Source organism: Topomyia yanbarensis, chromosome 3 (genome assembly GCF_030247195.1).
Source record: "Topomyia yanbarensis strain Yona2022 chromosome 3, ASM3024719v1, whole genome shotgun sequence".
In the NCBI taxonomy this organism is placed as follows: domain Eukaryota; kingdom Metazoa; phylum Arthropoda; class Insecta; order Diptera; family Culicidae; genus Topomyia; species Topomyia yanbarensis.
This window is the reverse complement of record NC_080672.1, coordinates 378413545-378430686: the sequence shown is the minus strand read 5'-3', so window position 1 is coordinate 378430686 and position 17142 is coordinate 378413545. Positions and strand designations below refer to the sequence as shown.

The 17142-nt window shown below is 37.3% G+C and overlaps 1 protein-coding gene and 1 pseudogene across 1 annotated transcript; both read right to left on the bottom strand.

Annotated features, from left to right (window-relative positions):
- Positions 1-1857: 1857 nt before the first annotated feature.
- On the bottom strand, positions 1858-2730 carry LOC131688264 (uncharacterized; annotated as a pseudogene).
- A 6558-nt stretch (positions 2731-9288) lies between these two features.
- On the bottom strand, positions 9289-15154 carry LOC131688263 (mucin-2-like). Its single transcript, XM_058972452.1, has 2 exons — positions 15131-15154; positions 9289-12312 (listed from the first exon to the last, which is right to left on the bottom strand). Exons 1-2 carry the CDS (start codon positions 15152-15154, stop codon positions 9289-9291), a joined length of 3048 nt encoding a protein of 1015 aa, XP_058828435.1.
- Positions 15155-17142: the final 1988 nt, after the last annotated feature.

Below are 17142 nucleotides of genomic sequence, written 5' to 3'. Positions count from 1 at the left end.
ATATTAGGGGGAGAGCTCCGGCATACGATCTTCATGCTACTGTTACTCTCATCGAAGCGATCCCACGATTCGTTCATTTTTAATCACAATCTGCTCCTACATGTAATATTAAAGACTAAGTTAATTTATGATGAATAATTGTCTGTGTATTCCACAGATATATTCAAATTCTATAACGCGCATGCGATTCTTATGAATTGATCAACTCTAGCATGAAATTTTGAGACAAAAGCAGGCCAGAATTGACATCTTATCCTGTGTTTACAGAATAATGATAAATTAGCTGAGATTTTTTAGTTTATGCACACTAACGTTACCAATTTTCAGTGTTTGCGGTTATCACTGATGGCGAAATTGGTGATATACTTATTAGAAAGCTGATTCCTATTGCGATTTATTATTCGAAAAATGTTCAAACCCTATACGACCGGACCAAGAAAATATGCACCTCAAGTTGGTTTCGATGTGGATTACCTCGTACTCTACGCGTAAAAATTCGCGATATGAATGAAGCGAACTCTGTCAAAGATTTCCTCAAGGCGGATAAGAAGTCCAGAGCAAAAGGTGCAATAGTTGCATCCTGAAGGTCGTCTTAGCACCAGCGAGTTTACGAATGATGATTACATGGCAAAGTTATTGAAGTATAATAAACAGTTGCTCGGAACGAGCTAGACATTTCGCCGGATCACTGGCTGCTGGCAGGTATCAAAAGACCCTTTAAAAATGGCTTGTCCAACACTGACAGTGCAATCATCAACAACGGTAGTCAATTGCTGGACTTCTCCGTCCAGCTGGAACCGTCTTCAATTAACTGCGAAGTCGTTATTTGTTTCTCATCTGGCTTGTGATTAATTAATTGGATTATAAAACCACTATTAATTGGATAATAAAACCACTATTATAGTCACGTCTAGTGAACTTGAGATTAGCAATTAAATAACTGCTTATGCTTAATAAAAAATGCATTTTTTGCGCGTTTCTGTTTTGTTTTCGTTTTTGATTTCAGCCTAAGAGATTTCAGCAAAAAACAATCCAGTATAAATTAAAAAAACGAAGAAGAAGAGGGCTGTCAACAAGGTAGCCATATTTCTAGATGACCTCCGGCTGAATATTCTACCTCAATCGGTTTCTGGGCGAAGTTCAGCCCAAATCGGTTGTTGCATTGGAGACGGAACGCATGCTGGAACCAGCCGGAATTCTAATTCGAATTCAAGAAGAATATTTTTCGCCCAGCCGGAATCCAGTTCAATTCGAACCGGATTGACTTGACTGGGTATTATCGAATGTTTTACTTTTTTGGCACTTTCCAGCAAAGTTCATCCGGAACTCTGGCTGGTTCTAATTCGTATTCTGGCTCCAGTGACACAAGCATTTCTCTAGAAACGGTTTGTGTCACTGGAGCCGGAATACATATTAGCACCAGCCCACTTAAACTCATTCCGGAACCGGTTCGGAATTCTGAATCCCAGTTAAACTCATTCCGGAACCGGTTTGGATTTCTGAATGGAGTCATTATGGATTCCAAATCTAATGCAACAACCGATTCCGACTCAGAATCGGTTGTTGCATTTGATTTGGAATCCATATTGACTTCATTCAGGATTCCGAATCAAATTCCGAATGGTTTGACCGGGAGTCAGCATTGCGGCTGAATTTAACTGGGTTGCCACATAGATCCACTTGGTAGTATATAGAAGGTGGAAACATTTTTCGATGTGAGTTTATCACTTTTTTCAAAAGAACTGGTAGATGATAAAGGTTAAGGAAAGGTTTCGAAATCTTAGTGTTCTGATTTAATAATTTTATTTATTTAGAGAAACTTTAAATATATTTTCATGTATGTAGTGATATTATTATTCATGGAATTTGATTTTCAAGTAAATATTGAGCCAATAAATCACGTATGTCACATGCACTACGCGCTGCGTTGTTCCCACGTTGGACAATGCCTGCGGAAATGCTCGCCATGGGTTCAACTAGCTCCCTCCACTCACCGTCTTGAACGTTACCGTCTTCGTTAGCTATGTCAGCAAACCCTCGTGGAGCGTATTGGGATCCACAATGCTGTTTGACAAAGTTGTGCAGAATCACCACTGATTTTACAATATGCTCCGCTGACATCGGGTGCATGATGAGTGGAGATTTTAAAATTCTCCAACGAGCAACCATAATGCCAAAAGCATTTTCGATGGTCCGCCGTGCTCTAGACAATCGTCAGTTAAAGTTTTCTTTGATCAGAGATAGATTTCTACCTGGATATGGTCGCATCAAATTAGGTTTAAGTGGAAATGCTGCGTCACCTACTATATAGTGTGGAATAATATGTTCACTTCGTGGTAATGCGCATGGGCCAGGTAAATTCAACTCATCTCGAAGAAGTCGACGTCCGAATTCACTAGCTGCAAACACACTTCCATCTGAATTACCTCCATATGCTCCTACATCAACAGCTAAGAAATTATAATTTGCATCACAAATGGCCATGAGCGATATAGAGTGTTGTTTTTTGTAATTGAAATAGAGTGAGCCGGATTTTGGTGGGCACTCCAATGTAATATGCTTGCCGTCAATGGCGCCGCAGCAATTTGGTAGGTTCCACTGTATTTTAAACTCGTTACTATACTGCTTCCAAGAGTTTTCATCCACTTCAGGCAAATATATGGCACACAGTTTGTTCCATATGATTTGTGTAACTTCCTGTGTTATTGACCGCACTGTTGACACTCCCATCCGGAACAATCGTGATAAATAAAAATGGCTCGAACCGTGAGCTAAGTACCTAAAAATCAAACGGAAGTTTTTATACAATTTTCGAGTGGTTTATTGCTGCTCAGATCTTACATCAATGTGAGGAACAGTCTGCATTTTGCAGCAATCGGTTGACGCAAAGATTTTTTTACAAGCAGTTTTCCGACCACATCGAAAAGTTTATCAAACGCTGCTGGGGTCATCCGGGTGCACCGGAAAAAGTATTCCGGATCATGCTGCCTCATGAGATCGAATGAAGTCTCGAAAAAGCCTTCAGTGGCCCTTGCTTGATTGGATGGCCGTACCCACCAACGACGTTCGCTATGCTCTCTGGCATCGCAAAGCTCTTTCACTTCTTGCAATATGCTTAAAATATTCAACGCAGTCGAAAGATTTTCCATGCTCAAAATTTGAATTTTTGACAACTATAACAACGCTACACGTTGAATTAAAAATAACATTTGCTAGGTTGACAATACAATACAATAAATGCGCATTTGTCTATAAGCGTGTACAAAACATCAAGTGTCAAACTTTGCCGCAATAGTTGCATTGTGGTTTGAAAATGCGGCAAACTCTGCGGCAGCGATTTTAGTACATGCCGCATTCGCCGCATCTTGCCGCAACGCACCGCAACCGCATCCATTGTGTTTACACCTTAACTTAGAATAAAGGCATTAAAATCAACTGTCAAGATTCATTTGGAGGATATTCCGAATAAAACTTTATTCGCCAAGCTCGGAATAATTGCAGCGAACTAATCTGTTCAGATCACTAAAGCATTAAAGCGGGATACTAATTTCTTCTCAAAGATTAAAAGGCATGTGTAATTTTGCTATTCCTGCTCAACTTTAGACGAAGCTCGAAGTATTTTTTTGATTATTAAATATTCCACAATATGCCGTACATTTTAAACACTCCGTTAGTAGGTATCCAATTTAATCAGGAGTCAAAAATCTTCCTTATCGAATTTGTGGTTAATATTATATTTGTTAACATTTAACCTGTCTGTACAACATTTAGGAAAAGAATGTAGTACATCATACTTTGAAACATATATTGTCCTTGTTAAATGCGAATAACTTATAACCAAGCTTATAAACACTTCGTTTTGGTTCACGATTATAAAATTCCAAATATTCGTAAGCTAGAGATACAATGTTAGAAAAAAATGAACCTATATGTGTTGGGCTGAATCGTCTGAGGAACCAACATCCAAAAAACTGATAAATGCATATCGATGTTTGAATATCCACGATTTCCCTAAATTTATAATGCATCGTGAACACAAGTTCAATTTTTCCCCCTCAAACCTCAGCAGAATCCAATAAGCGGTACCTGTTGCCTAATGTCCGCTCCACAAACCATATGTTCTTAACTGACGTAGCGAAAGACGCTGAAAACCGCTAATATGGCCAGAAGAATTTTATATTCAGATTCAGCATTACACAATGAATCTGAATGGTTCAACAGCTTGTATGTTCCTGAACCAATTTCACTAAATAATCAACCAAGCAAAGAGGAACCACTATTCAAGAGAGAAGAGAATACTGATATCCTCTCTCTCAATGATACTCACAACTGTTCATCATTATAATGATACGTGCTTATGCAAGCGTGTGTGGATATATTCGTTCCTGTTTCTGTTTCCTCGTGTTGTTGCTTCGGTATCCATAGCGGCAATTCATTCGGCTGAGGTGAAGGCAAGCGTTTTACTGAGCTGTATTGTGGTTCGTTCGGATTGAATTTGAATGAATGGTGAAAGCTCTGCTCTTCCTGGATCCACTGCTGGGTTCAAGTGTTTCAGCTTCGACACATAGCTTCTCAAGTTCGTGGCTGTCGATCCATTATATGTATGTGCAAATCGTACTGAATATGAAATGGACATTTCCACCATTATATTGAATATAACCAGCACCAGCACCAGTACACGAAAAAAAACAGTCATAAATTCATGAAACGATTTCGTAAACTCAACAATTTACGAAAACCATGACCAAGTTCCTGAAATTATGAATAATAACCTACGAATTAATGAAACTACTTGTGTTTTCAAAAAACTGGTTCGCTCCGAATATATACAGGTTTTACATTAAAATGCTTGGTTAGGGTACTGTTGTTGTTCCCTGGACATGTGTAGTTTTTGCTGTGAGTCTAGTTCATAATTTGGGAATACACAGCCGACAGTCAAATTATGTTCATGATTTCAAGATCTTAGTCGCGATTCTTGTGATTTCTCATCACGTTATTGTGCTATTTTATTCATGAGTTTACTAGCGCATTTTTCTGTCAGATTAACGGGGTTAAAATTCATGATTTCAGGATCTTTGTCGCGATTTTTGTAATTTCTATTCACGTTATCGTGATATTTTAGTTATGAGTAGAGGGTTTCATGTTCATGATATCAGGATCTTAGTCACGATTTTAGATATTTTTGTCGCGAGTTGTGTGATTTGTGTTCATGATATCAGGATCTAAGTCACGATTTTTGTAACTGCTGTTCATGTTGTCGTAATATTTTAGTCATAAATAGAGAAATTCATGTTCATAATTTCAGGATCTTAGTCATGATTTTCGTAATTTCTGTTCATGTTATTGTAATGTTTTATTTTAGAACTTACTTCCAAATTTGACACGAAAAGTAATATGACTAATGTTCATGATATCAGCAGTTTTACCATAGTATTTGTAAATTCTCTTCGCCTAATTGTGTTCTGGTACTTTTGGGTTACTATAGGTTTTTTTATTCGGAATATCGAAACAATATGAACTGGATCATAAAAATGTGACTGATTCGCGATATCTTGTTCTGTGAATTATATCATGCACACTATTTGGGATGCTCAGCGCAGTATTCGTTTTCTATCTAGACCTCGCCATTAACCGTATCAAACGAATAACGATGTTCGAGCTTCCTAATAGCTAATGCTCGCGTCTATTGCTATGGTCACTAGTAGCTGGACATTTCATAAAACAGTGCATGGAATAAAAATGATTCCACGAATAATTCTCCAAAGTTTTGTAAAAAAGATCACGGGAAAATTTCATCATCATGTTGCATGAAATTGTAAATTATTAGCGATACCTTCTAAATATCACCAGCTCACAAAATAGATTGTAAATCATGTACTTGGAATCACGAACCAGCTCACGAATACATGAATAATATTTAATGATTTCGTGAAGTATTTCACAAAAATGAACGTGAGTTGTGACTTATACTAGATATCATGAACCAGTTCACGAATACTTGAATTATATTCCATGATTTCGTGAACTATTTAACGAGCACGGATATTGGATCGTACCTAATATATTAGAGATCATGAATTAGTTTACAAGAATTAAATGGATTCATGAATACAATTTTGAGTTTCGCGAAATAGTTCACGAGAACATATCTAGAATATTTTGATTTTGTGAACCAAGGCTCCTATATCTATAAATATCATCATGTCAACCTTTGGTTTTATGTTTTAGTGTTCATAAAGTTGTGAAATAGTTCTCGTACTGAAAATCGCATTACAAATGACTTGGCGGAAATCGTGACTGAAGTGGAACAAATAGTTCCACTAAAATAAGCGTTATGCGGGCGTTATTGAGGAGAAATTGAACATAATTATAAAACACATTATGCAAAACAAAAACACATGATTTTTGTTCATGGTCCTGTTTTCATAACGTAAAAACCAGTTTTAATCCACCTAGCGGTGCAATTGTGCCTTTCTCAATCATGAACACGAGAATGTTTGCGTTGTTTATATTCATAAAAAGCTTTCAAATGCATATATTACATTTTATTATTATACATGACATGACAACTATATACAAGAAAAGAAATCAAAAAAAAATGTAAAAGAAAAAACAGCCACGGTAATATTGAACTGAAAAGAAGTGCGAAATCGGCAAAGTCCCAAAAAGTCGATTTTAATAAAAAAAAATTTCACCATTATACATTCATTGCAGAATTTATTAAAATCGACATTTTCAACGTGATTCCGGAACCATTAGAAATTCAATAGCAGCCTATGGAAACGTTGCACCTTTCATTTGGGACTAAGTTTGTGAAAATCGGTTCAGCCATCTCTGAGAAAAGTGAGTGAGATTGTGTTCGCGTACACACGCACATACACACACATACATTTGCCGAACTCGACGAACTGAATCGAATGGTATATGTCACTCGGCCCTCCGAACCTCCGTTTCAGAGCAATTGCAATACCTTTCTATTGAGAAAGGCAAAACGTGATTGTTCCTGGATTCACTTTATTCACGATTTTGGGAACATTTTTTTCCATGTAGTTTGGATTAATGAGAAAGGTACAATTGCACCGCTAGGTAGATTAAAACAGGTTTAAAAAGAAAAATGAGCGTTTGATCAATATATTGGGCAAGATAAAGTAACTTTAAAAAATATATTTTTATGGCAAGATAAAGTAACTTTAAAAAATATATTTTTAAGGGAATTTGAAGCCTGCCAATAACCAATGAAAATAAGCAATTATTAGTATAAATCGGATGTAAATTGTGAAAGTTATCCAATTTTATGTATTTGGGAATTTTTGAGTTTCTCTGGGGCAACTTATTGAACCGTCTCGATTCCAATTTTTTCTAGGGTTTGTTTCATAATATATGAGGAATTCTCTGCCAGAATTCTGTTAAACAAGTAAATTGAAGAATTTTGAAAGAATTTAATGTGGGGTGATGTTTGAACTCGTTTATCCAAATGATTCAAAGTATCTTATAACAATAATTTCAGGTTTAGTGAAGTAATGTGATTAAAAATTTGACTTTAATATTTACATGTGACATACAGAATCGTTTACGTACAGAATACGTTCTAAACTGCACGCCCCACAACGCCCTGATATGCATATCTGAAATTTATGATAGCGCCAAATGTTAAAGGCTGGCACTAGTTTCAGGAATGGTGACTTATTTAGTGACTATTTCATCAACTTTTATTCTACTAACAATTTGTTTTACGTTATTCAAACATCTAGAAGATTGTAATTTGAAATTATATTGGATTCACACTGACTTCTACGACGTAGCGATTTTACTGTATTGGTCCATCAAATTTGAATATACTAGAATACATTGTGTAAAACATCTAAGTGCAATTACAATATCTTCTACGTTCGAAGTTCAGATTTTGAGATTTTAAACCTAAAATAAGTCTGGTTCAATGTCCTACATAATTTCAAAACACGAACCGCTAGATATTCTAGGAAGGAAAATAAATTAAAAGTTTTTCAAATTAATAATTGTATAATAATTGACGTATGTAGTAACACATATATTTAGGGATTCGTATAGTTTGTATTAGCATTGGTCAAAACACAGTTGTGCAGCTAGCGTTTCAAAATACGAATTTTATGACTGTGAGGCTTTAGTTTACAACGAATTTGGTAACGTAAGAGTGTTATTTTATGTAATGCCTTTGTAAATATTACACGAAGTATTGCATACCAATCATACCAATTGAGCCTGAAACTATTGTTATCAGAAGTCTTGAATTATTTGGATAAACGAATGCGAATATTGCACAAATTAAATGTTTTCAAGATTCTTCAATTTACAATTCTAACAGAGTCCCTCATAAATTATGAAACAAGCCCTAGAATAAATTGGAATCGAGATGGTTCAATAAGTTGACTCAGAGATTTCAATAAGTTGACCCAGAATTCCCATTTTACAAAAAAATTAATAAATTTCGCAATTTTGATTGGTTTCAAACTAACAAGTGTTTATTTTCAATGGTTATTAAGCAGGCGTTGTGTTTTGCATAAAAATATATTTTTTAGGATTGCTTTATCTAGCCGAAAATCTTGACCAACCGTTCATTTTTTATTAAAAAATGAGGAAAAATTAAGAAAAAGTTCAATAATCTCGTACTTAGTGTCAAAACCAGTAGTCGAACGAAAACAAAATCTTCAAACGACCAAAAGTGCATTTAATTACCTTTAATTCAACAAAATATAATTTTATATCGAAGTACTACAGCTGAAGAGATTTGAATTTTACTGAACGTACTTTCTATTTTAAAGATGAAATTAAATTTTGTTTTGTAACTCGAAAACTGTTCTACTGTATTTTTTGGACTTCATTTTCGGGTTCAGCACGCAATTTTACATCAGAAAAGGTGTTCGGATATTGAAGTTCAGATTTTTATTTTTTTTTTGTAAAACTAGTGTTATCGAAACTGGATAATGCGGTCCATTTCGATGGCATTTCAAACCAATCCCGATCAGAATGAAATGGCAAGATTATAACAGAACACAATTTTTGTAACATATTGTGATATAAATTAGGTCTCGTTAATAGTTAAAATAACATAAATTTATAACAAGTAACAATGCGAGATATAGTTTTGAAAAAAAATAAGCTGATCTGTCCAGAAAATATATTCAAAACGATAATGAATAATAAAAATAAAGGATCTTTCTCATGTTCAATACACTTTTCAAATTATTTCACACTGTTGTTATATTTTTTCCGATCACACGTCAAAATATACAGAACCATTAAAAACATCATTTACTTGGCTAACAATGGATTTTTAAAATCCCTGAAAGGGTTTATTCTCCGTCGTTCACCATAGTAATGACCAGAATAATAATTGTATGGATTGTAATAGTTATTACTGACTAGTCCATACTGCGGTTTGTTGAGCTCGACATTCGCGGAGCTGATATCACTTCCAAGTTGCTGGTTCAGATTTTCCAACGATGCGTATATATTCTGCAAAGAATTTAGCAAACTGTGGAATGGTTTACTGGTAGAATGATGACCGCCAGTCGCTTGGTTAACTATGCTGAACTCTACGGGTTTCGAGTTAACGTTGCTTGATGTGGAAACCAAAGGATAAAGGAAGGCTGAGGGAGTCGCTATCGTTGTGGCTGCTGGAAGTACTTCAAACAATGCCTCTGGAGGGTGACTTGTACCTATAGATTCGGATGATGACGCTGACGCAGGCGTTTCGGTTGATATACTGGGTGATGTTGTGGTCAAACTAGTTAAAATACCGAACAGCGTAAACGGCTTTAACGCGCTGGAAGTATTACTTAACGCTGACGTAGATGACGTGATGCCCCCTGTCGATGTATGTGTGGAAAGAGCTTCGGTTGCTACTGTTGTTGTGGGTCGAGAAGTTGTCAAGGCCGCAGTTGAAATGGTAAATAATGAAAATTCGTTCCATAAACTGGAAGTTGCTGTTTCTGTTGCAGCGGTAGTTGAAGTCGTTTCTATAGATTGAGCAACAGTTGAAGAGGGAAGTGCCGAGGAAGTGCTAATTATCGTGAAAGGTCTTATAGAAGTAGATGTCATAGTTTCGGCTATTGTGCTAGACGCACTCGTTGTTAACGGTTGGGCAGTTGTAGTCGTAGCCGAGGTTGTTGTTGTAGGTTGAACAGTCGTTGAAGTGGAAGCCTCCGCTGAAGTGCTCAGCACAATAAACGGCAAAAATGAAATAGAATTTCTAATGGATGTTGTAGTTATAGGTGCGGAAGTTTCTGATGTGGTAGTTAAGGTTGTGGTTGTTGTACGGTCGGCTGTTGTTGATGTTGTAGCTACGGTTGTTGTTCTTGTCGTAGGATCACCAGTTGTTAATTCGGTAGCTACGATTGTTGTAGTAGTAGGCTCCGCAGTTGTTGATGTGATGGCTACGGTTGCTGTTGTTGTTGCAGGGTCCGAAGCTGTTGACGTGGTAGATGGGGTTGTTATCGTAGCAATAGAATCCGTAGTTGCTGACGTGGTAGCTGTGGTTGTTGTAGTAGTAAGTTCCGCAGTTGATAATGTGGTAGCCGCGGCTGTTGTTGTTGTTGTAGTAGTAGTAGGATCAGCAGTTGTTGACGTGGTAGCTGCGGTTGTTGTAGAAGTGGAATCAGCAGTTGTTGACGTGGTAGCTGCAGTTGTTGTTATAATAGAAGTATGAGCAGTTGTTGACGTGGTAGCTGCAGTTGTTGTAGTAGTAGGATCAGCAATTGTTGACGTGGTAGCTATGGTTGTTGGAATAGAAGGATCAGCAGTTGTTGATGTGGTAGCAGCGGTTGTTGTTGTTATCGTAGGATCAGCAGCTGTTGATGTGGTCGCTGCGGTTGTTGTACTAGTAGGATCAGCAGTTGTTGCTGTGGTAGCTATGGTTGTTGTTATAATAGAAGTATGAGCAGTTGTTGACGTGGTAGCTGTGGTTGTTGAAGTAGAAGGATCAGCAGTCGTTGAGGTGGTAGCTGCGGTTGTTGTTGCAGTAGTAAGATCAGCAGTTGACGTGGTAGGTGCGATTGTTGTACTAGTAGGATCAGCAGTTATTGATGTGGTAGCAATGGTTGTTGTAATAGAAGAATCAGCAGTCATTGACGTGGTAGCTACCGTTGTTGTAGTAGTAGCATCATCAGTTGTTGATGTGTCAACTATTGTTGTTGTAGTAGTAGTAGTATCTGCTGTTATTGACCTGGGAGCTGTGGTTGTCTTTGTACTAGTAGGATCAGAAGTTGTTGACCTGGTAGCTGCAGTTGTTGTAGTACTAAAATCAGCAATTGTTGATGTGGTAGCTGCAGTTGATGTAGTAGGATCAGCAATTGTTGGTGTGGTAGCTATGGTAGTTATGGCAGAAGTAAAATCAGCAGTTGTTGACGTGGTAGCTCCGGCTGTTGTTGTAGTAGGATCAGCAGTGGATGGCGTGGTAGTTATGGTTGTTGTAGCAGTAGGGTCCGCAGTTGTTGACATGGTAGCTGCGGTTGCTGTTGTAGTAGTAGGATCAGTTGTTGTTGACCGGGTAGTTACGATTGTTGTAGTAGTAGGATTATCAGTCGTTGATGTAGTAGCTACGGTTGCTGTTGTAGAAGTAGGATCAGCACTTGATGACGTAGTAGCTATGGTTGTTGTACCAGTAGGATCAGCAGTTTTTGATATGGTAGATGCGATTGTTATTGTAGTAGTAGTTGTAGGATCAGCAGTTGTTGACGTTGTAGCTGCAGTTGTAGTAGTAGTAGAATCAGCAGTTGATGTAGTAGCTGCGGTTGTTGTAGTAGTAAGATCAGCAGTTGTTGACGTGGTAGCTGCAGTTATTGTAATAGAAGAATCAGCAGTCGTTGACGTAGTAGCTGCGGTTGTTGTTGTTGTAGTAGTAGGATCAGTAGCTGTTGACGGGGTAGTTACGATTGTTGTTGTAGTAGGATCAGCAGTTTTTGACGTGGTAGATGCGATTGTTGTTGTAGTAGTAGTAGAATCAGCAGTTGTTGACGTTGTAGCTGCTGTTGCAGTAGTAGTAGAATCAGCAGTTGATGTAGTAGTTGAGGTTGTTGTAGTACTAGGATCAGCAGTTGTTGTTGTGGTAGCTGCGGTTGTTGTTGCAACAGTAAGATCAGCAGTTGTTGACGTGGTAGCTACGGTTGCTGTTGTTGTAGTAAGATCAACAGTTGTTGACTTAGTAGCTATGGTTGTTGTTGTAGTAGAATCAGCAATTGTTGATATGGCAGCTATGGTTGTTGTTGTAGTCGTAGTATCAGCAGTTGTTGACGTTGTAGCTACGGTTGTTGTTGTTGTTGTTGTAGATGAAGGTAACTTTGGAATATATGTGAACAAATTGTGAACACCAGGTCCATAGTAAAATCGACGTATACCACCTGTGTAGCTTAGATTTATTACAGCAGTCCCAAATTGATCACAACTAATCAATATGAGCACTAATATAACACACGGACGATTTGTCTTTAAAAACCGCATCACAAAAAAACTCATAAAATAATATGCCACAGTATAACTCAGATCGTTCCTTCTTACGCGCCGGCACGGAAAGAAATGGACCAGGATCGATTCCGAGTACCGATTTGTGAAAGTTGCATGCCATACACTCACTTACTTTCTCGCCAGAATCGCGTTCCACGTTGTTAAGGTAGACCAGGATCGACCAGTGCTTATGCACGGTACATTCTCTTTTGAGAGCTGATCATCATTTTTATTGTAAACCGTGAACCTCAGAATCATCCCATCGCAACCTTAAAACTTTAGGGTAGTCCATGGACTTCATGCAACCTGTTATTTGCTTTTTCGTCGCACAGCCTCTTAACCCAGTGTGTCTAGAGGTATGCCATATACACAATAAGATGCAATAAAATCTGCTTATGTTGTCAAACAAGTTATACGTATGTAGACATTCTTCTTCGGGAATCGGGAAGGAGTTCGTAAAAAATCTTCGATTGCTTGTTAATGAGATGCTGAAAATATTTTCTTTTTGGAGAACCTGTCAGCGAGTGTTGAACTTGAAAATATATAAATTATTACCCTACCCCACCCAACATCACTTGTTACATCACTTCTTAATATGATGCACAGGAGTCATTAAATGGAAATCGATAATTTTCAATTTCAGATGCAGTAGCTTTCATAATAAAGCCGAGAAAATTGGTTTTAAATATTTGCTTGTTCATTGATCATTTTATATGGGACAACATTATTTTGGTATTTTATGCATTTATGGACAGATAGAAGTAAGTGGATATAAATAGAAATAATCAAATAAAAACTGAAGTTCGCATTAGAAATTCTTACTGTACATAAAAGGTCACACTTTTTCCCATCAACTATTGAACAAAAATGAATGAAAAGTGAATTAAATACTGAAATCCACACTTAGTCTACCAGCTTACCCCATCAGTACTTGCTAATCCGATGCTATATGAATGAAGAATTTTCCTCCACACCAGAGTTTTTTACTGGCACAAAAAAATGAGTTGAAGAAATTGCAATGATTTGGTTCACCCGCGACGCTGAAGGTGAAATGTATCACCCGCATCATCGCAACCGTACTTGGTTTCGAGTGGGAATTCGAAAACAAATGACTTTTAATGGAAGTACTTCACTCGCTTATTTCTTGTCTACGACCTTTCTATTGGCGGGAAAAACGGGCGGTGTTTCGTAGTGTGAATTGTACTTTCTGAGCGGTATTTTCATTTATTCTAAATATTTTTTGCATTCGTTCAGAAGTGGAAAATTTTTCTAATTATCAGGTTTTAAAAAAGAAAATAATTTCTTTCCAAACTAATGACCACTATACCAACAGTACCCTAAACGGCGCTCAATCTATTGCATACTATTATGAGCTATGCTCCAGAAATCTGCACCGTATAATGTAGCGCGGATCAAAAGCAGCGTTTACAAATGTTTCACGCTTTCATAGGAACTAAGTCCAATATCAATTCCACGAACACGTGAGATGGTTCTTCGCTGGCTGAAGTCAAGTACCTCATATACATTTTCACGCCTTATTATTCGTGATACAATGGCAATCAAATGAAATTCTGCTTTGAGTGTTTCTCAGGTTGCTGTGGGAGTACGATTTCACTAAAAATTCTTGAGAAATGCAATACATTATAGGCGGCAACATACCGAAAAAGACATTATGCTCACATCGTTGATGAAAGCTAAAATTGAACAAAAGAGTAAAATTCTTCCGTATAATGTTCAATTTCTGTTACACAACAAAACAATTCGCACAGAATTCAATGCAAACCACGCTGGTAGATAACGAGGACTGGCGATGCGACTCGGCATGAGATAATGAAAAGATTGCCCTGTTTCTGACAACGTCTATCCTGCGCAAATGCATCCTTTTCCACAGCGGCTCTCCTGCTGAGTTTTTCCATTATTTTTATTATAAGGATAAAATGCTAATTTTAAAACTGATGAACTGTGACTTCTCGGTCTTGCTTTGTTTGGAGCAAAAGTTTCGTAATCAGACGTCTGTAATTTGATCCTGTAGTAATTATCTTTGCATCAAGCTATAGTCAAAACGTCTAACACATGAAACTGTTTGTCAGCTCTTTTCTTACATCTTGGGACTTGTTGTTGACACGCTCCAAACGCAGCCAACAATTTGCTTCATGCCTCAAAATTGGCTCAATTACAAACAGTTTATAATAACCTCTGATCCTGTCATTTTCCATTCTTAAATCTTCCAACAGCTTCCTCCGGAGACATGCCTAACCGAAAATCTTTTCAACCACTAAGCACAGGACATAAAAATATCCCACTCGAGCAAACCCCAATAGCTACTCAGCAGCAAATCGGCCGATTCCACCTACCCGCTCCACTCACCAGCCAAGCTAATCATATTGAATTTAACCACATCATAATCACCATCATTATCGTTGTATGTCCACCCCCTCCCTGTGCTACGGCTTGTTGGCATCTCAAAAACACAGCACATCGTCGTTACGATCGCGTCATTCGCATAATAACTTAAGCAATTTAATTTCTTTTGTTCTTCGGTTGCTATTTACCACCCACCAATCCGGGTAGCAGGTTGTATTCCACCTCCTCTCACTCACACCCATCCTAAGAGCAGCAGGATGACAATTTTTCCCGCAATTTTTCTTCATACCCAGCATCCGGCGTTTAGCTTCATACTCGTTTCGCTCTTGCTTCTCTCGCCCTTGGTTATGCAGCGCGAGTTGTGTTGGTCGATTGTTGGCCTAACTGGAGGCGACTTTCGCTTGGCACTACCCGCTAGCGCTTCTATTTGTGAGAGCGTTTGCAGGGGGAATCTTTTGTCTTTCGAAACTCTTCTTCAACTCAACTACTTGGGGCCGCTTGTATTGGAGTTCACTTACAGTCATCCCACAGCACAGGCGGACGGACTGGCGAGTGCATCAAAATAATTAAGTTTTAAACAATTTTAACAGCTGCATTGTATTTTTCATATGGGACTGATGTACCAATATTCGTATACTTAAGGAAAACTGCTGTTAAAAAAATGATAAAAATATCTACGGACCCTACAACAGTTTCGTGACGTTTTCTATACGGTAAACGATTTTGTAAGGTACATTCGTACCCCAGAACTAAAAGCGTTCTAATATGTCTAATTTTTATTCAATTTATAATTCAATTGGATAGATTTATACTAAAATCATTCGTAAAATAGTCAGTTCAAAAATATTCGTATTTTTTTTAACTCGTTTATTTGATAAAGCACGCTTGCGTTTGCTTAAAGGTGCCATTTTTTTCTATGTTTTGCATTTTGAATTTCTTAAATTTAGGGGTTTATACATTTCAATATTATTTTGTTTTTATATAATGAAACTGAAGAAATTTTACAGCTAACTTATTCATATAAAAGAGGTGATCATATAATATTCATAAGATTAGGGGGCGGGGTGATTTTCTGTGTTTTTGTATAGTAATGAACTTTAGGATATTTAGAATGGAGATTATTGGAGCAATTAATTATTAACTAAGCGGAACATTTTACAAGCACTTTAAAACTAGAAATAACCAGAGGGAGTTGTTCAATTATTTTAAGATTAATTAAGAGGAATTAATTAGGGCTATTTTTGAGTAGTGGTACTGTTGGGTTTCTCTTAACGTGATTATAAATTGATCAGGGCCGGCGGATACCGTTGGGTAGTATGGGTAGTACTACCCACTCGAAAATAACCGAGAGGGGAAATACCCACTCGAAAATTTGGAACAAACTAAAAGCTGAAATTAACCGCATATTTGTTTTGCGCCTAAAATGTGCGCGCCTGAAAATCTCGAATCACAATAACTTAATTTTTATTGAGATACAAATTTCTTTTGGCTTACAATTTAAATTTCTTGAAAATATGACATAATAATTAGGATTTGTTTAAAATTTAAACTTATATTTTTAGTAATACTAAGGGAAATATATTTTGACACATCTTTATCTTAAAACAAGGAATTCAGATCAATATGCAGAAAAAAATGCACCTGCGTTTTTTTCATACTGAAAGATGCAGTTAGAAATTTTTTCAAAGACTAGATATACGATTTGTTATTTTTTAGCACGAACTATTATTTGATTAACTATTGAAACAAGGAGAAAAACTATTAGGCTTATTATGAGGAAGGCAAAAGATAACCACAAGAAGAATTGATTTCAGAGTAGCAGAGACCACAATGGGGAAAGTGAACAGAGGGCGGACAACAATGACAGGGAAAAGAAGAAATTAAACTTGCAGTTTTTTGGCAAACGGAAGAATACTGCAGGATATTATGAACGGAATTGCCGACTGCCCTCCTTGGATTCGCTGGGAACTCTTTTGGGACCAGATTTCCAGGTAGCTATTAGCATATCAACCAAATGAGAAGAGATAACTAAATTTGCCTATCAATCGTTTTTAAAAACCTGTATATGAGAGACATATAGGAAGATCGAGGATAGCTAGTACATCTCGGTCTGGAACGAGGCCGAAAGGAGTCGTTTAACAGAGATCTGGCGCTAGGGCACTAGGCACACGACCAGACAACATGTTCAATGTTGCGATAACCGTCACCATAAGCGCTTAGACCACTCTCCACGACCCCACTACACTAAAGAGGCTCATCCAACGTATAATTACTGGACATGGCCCGAGATATTATCCGAAT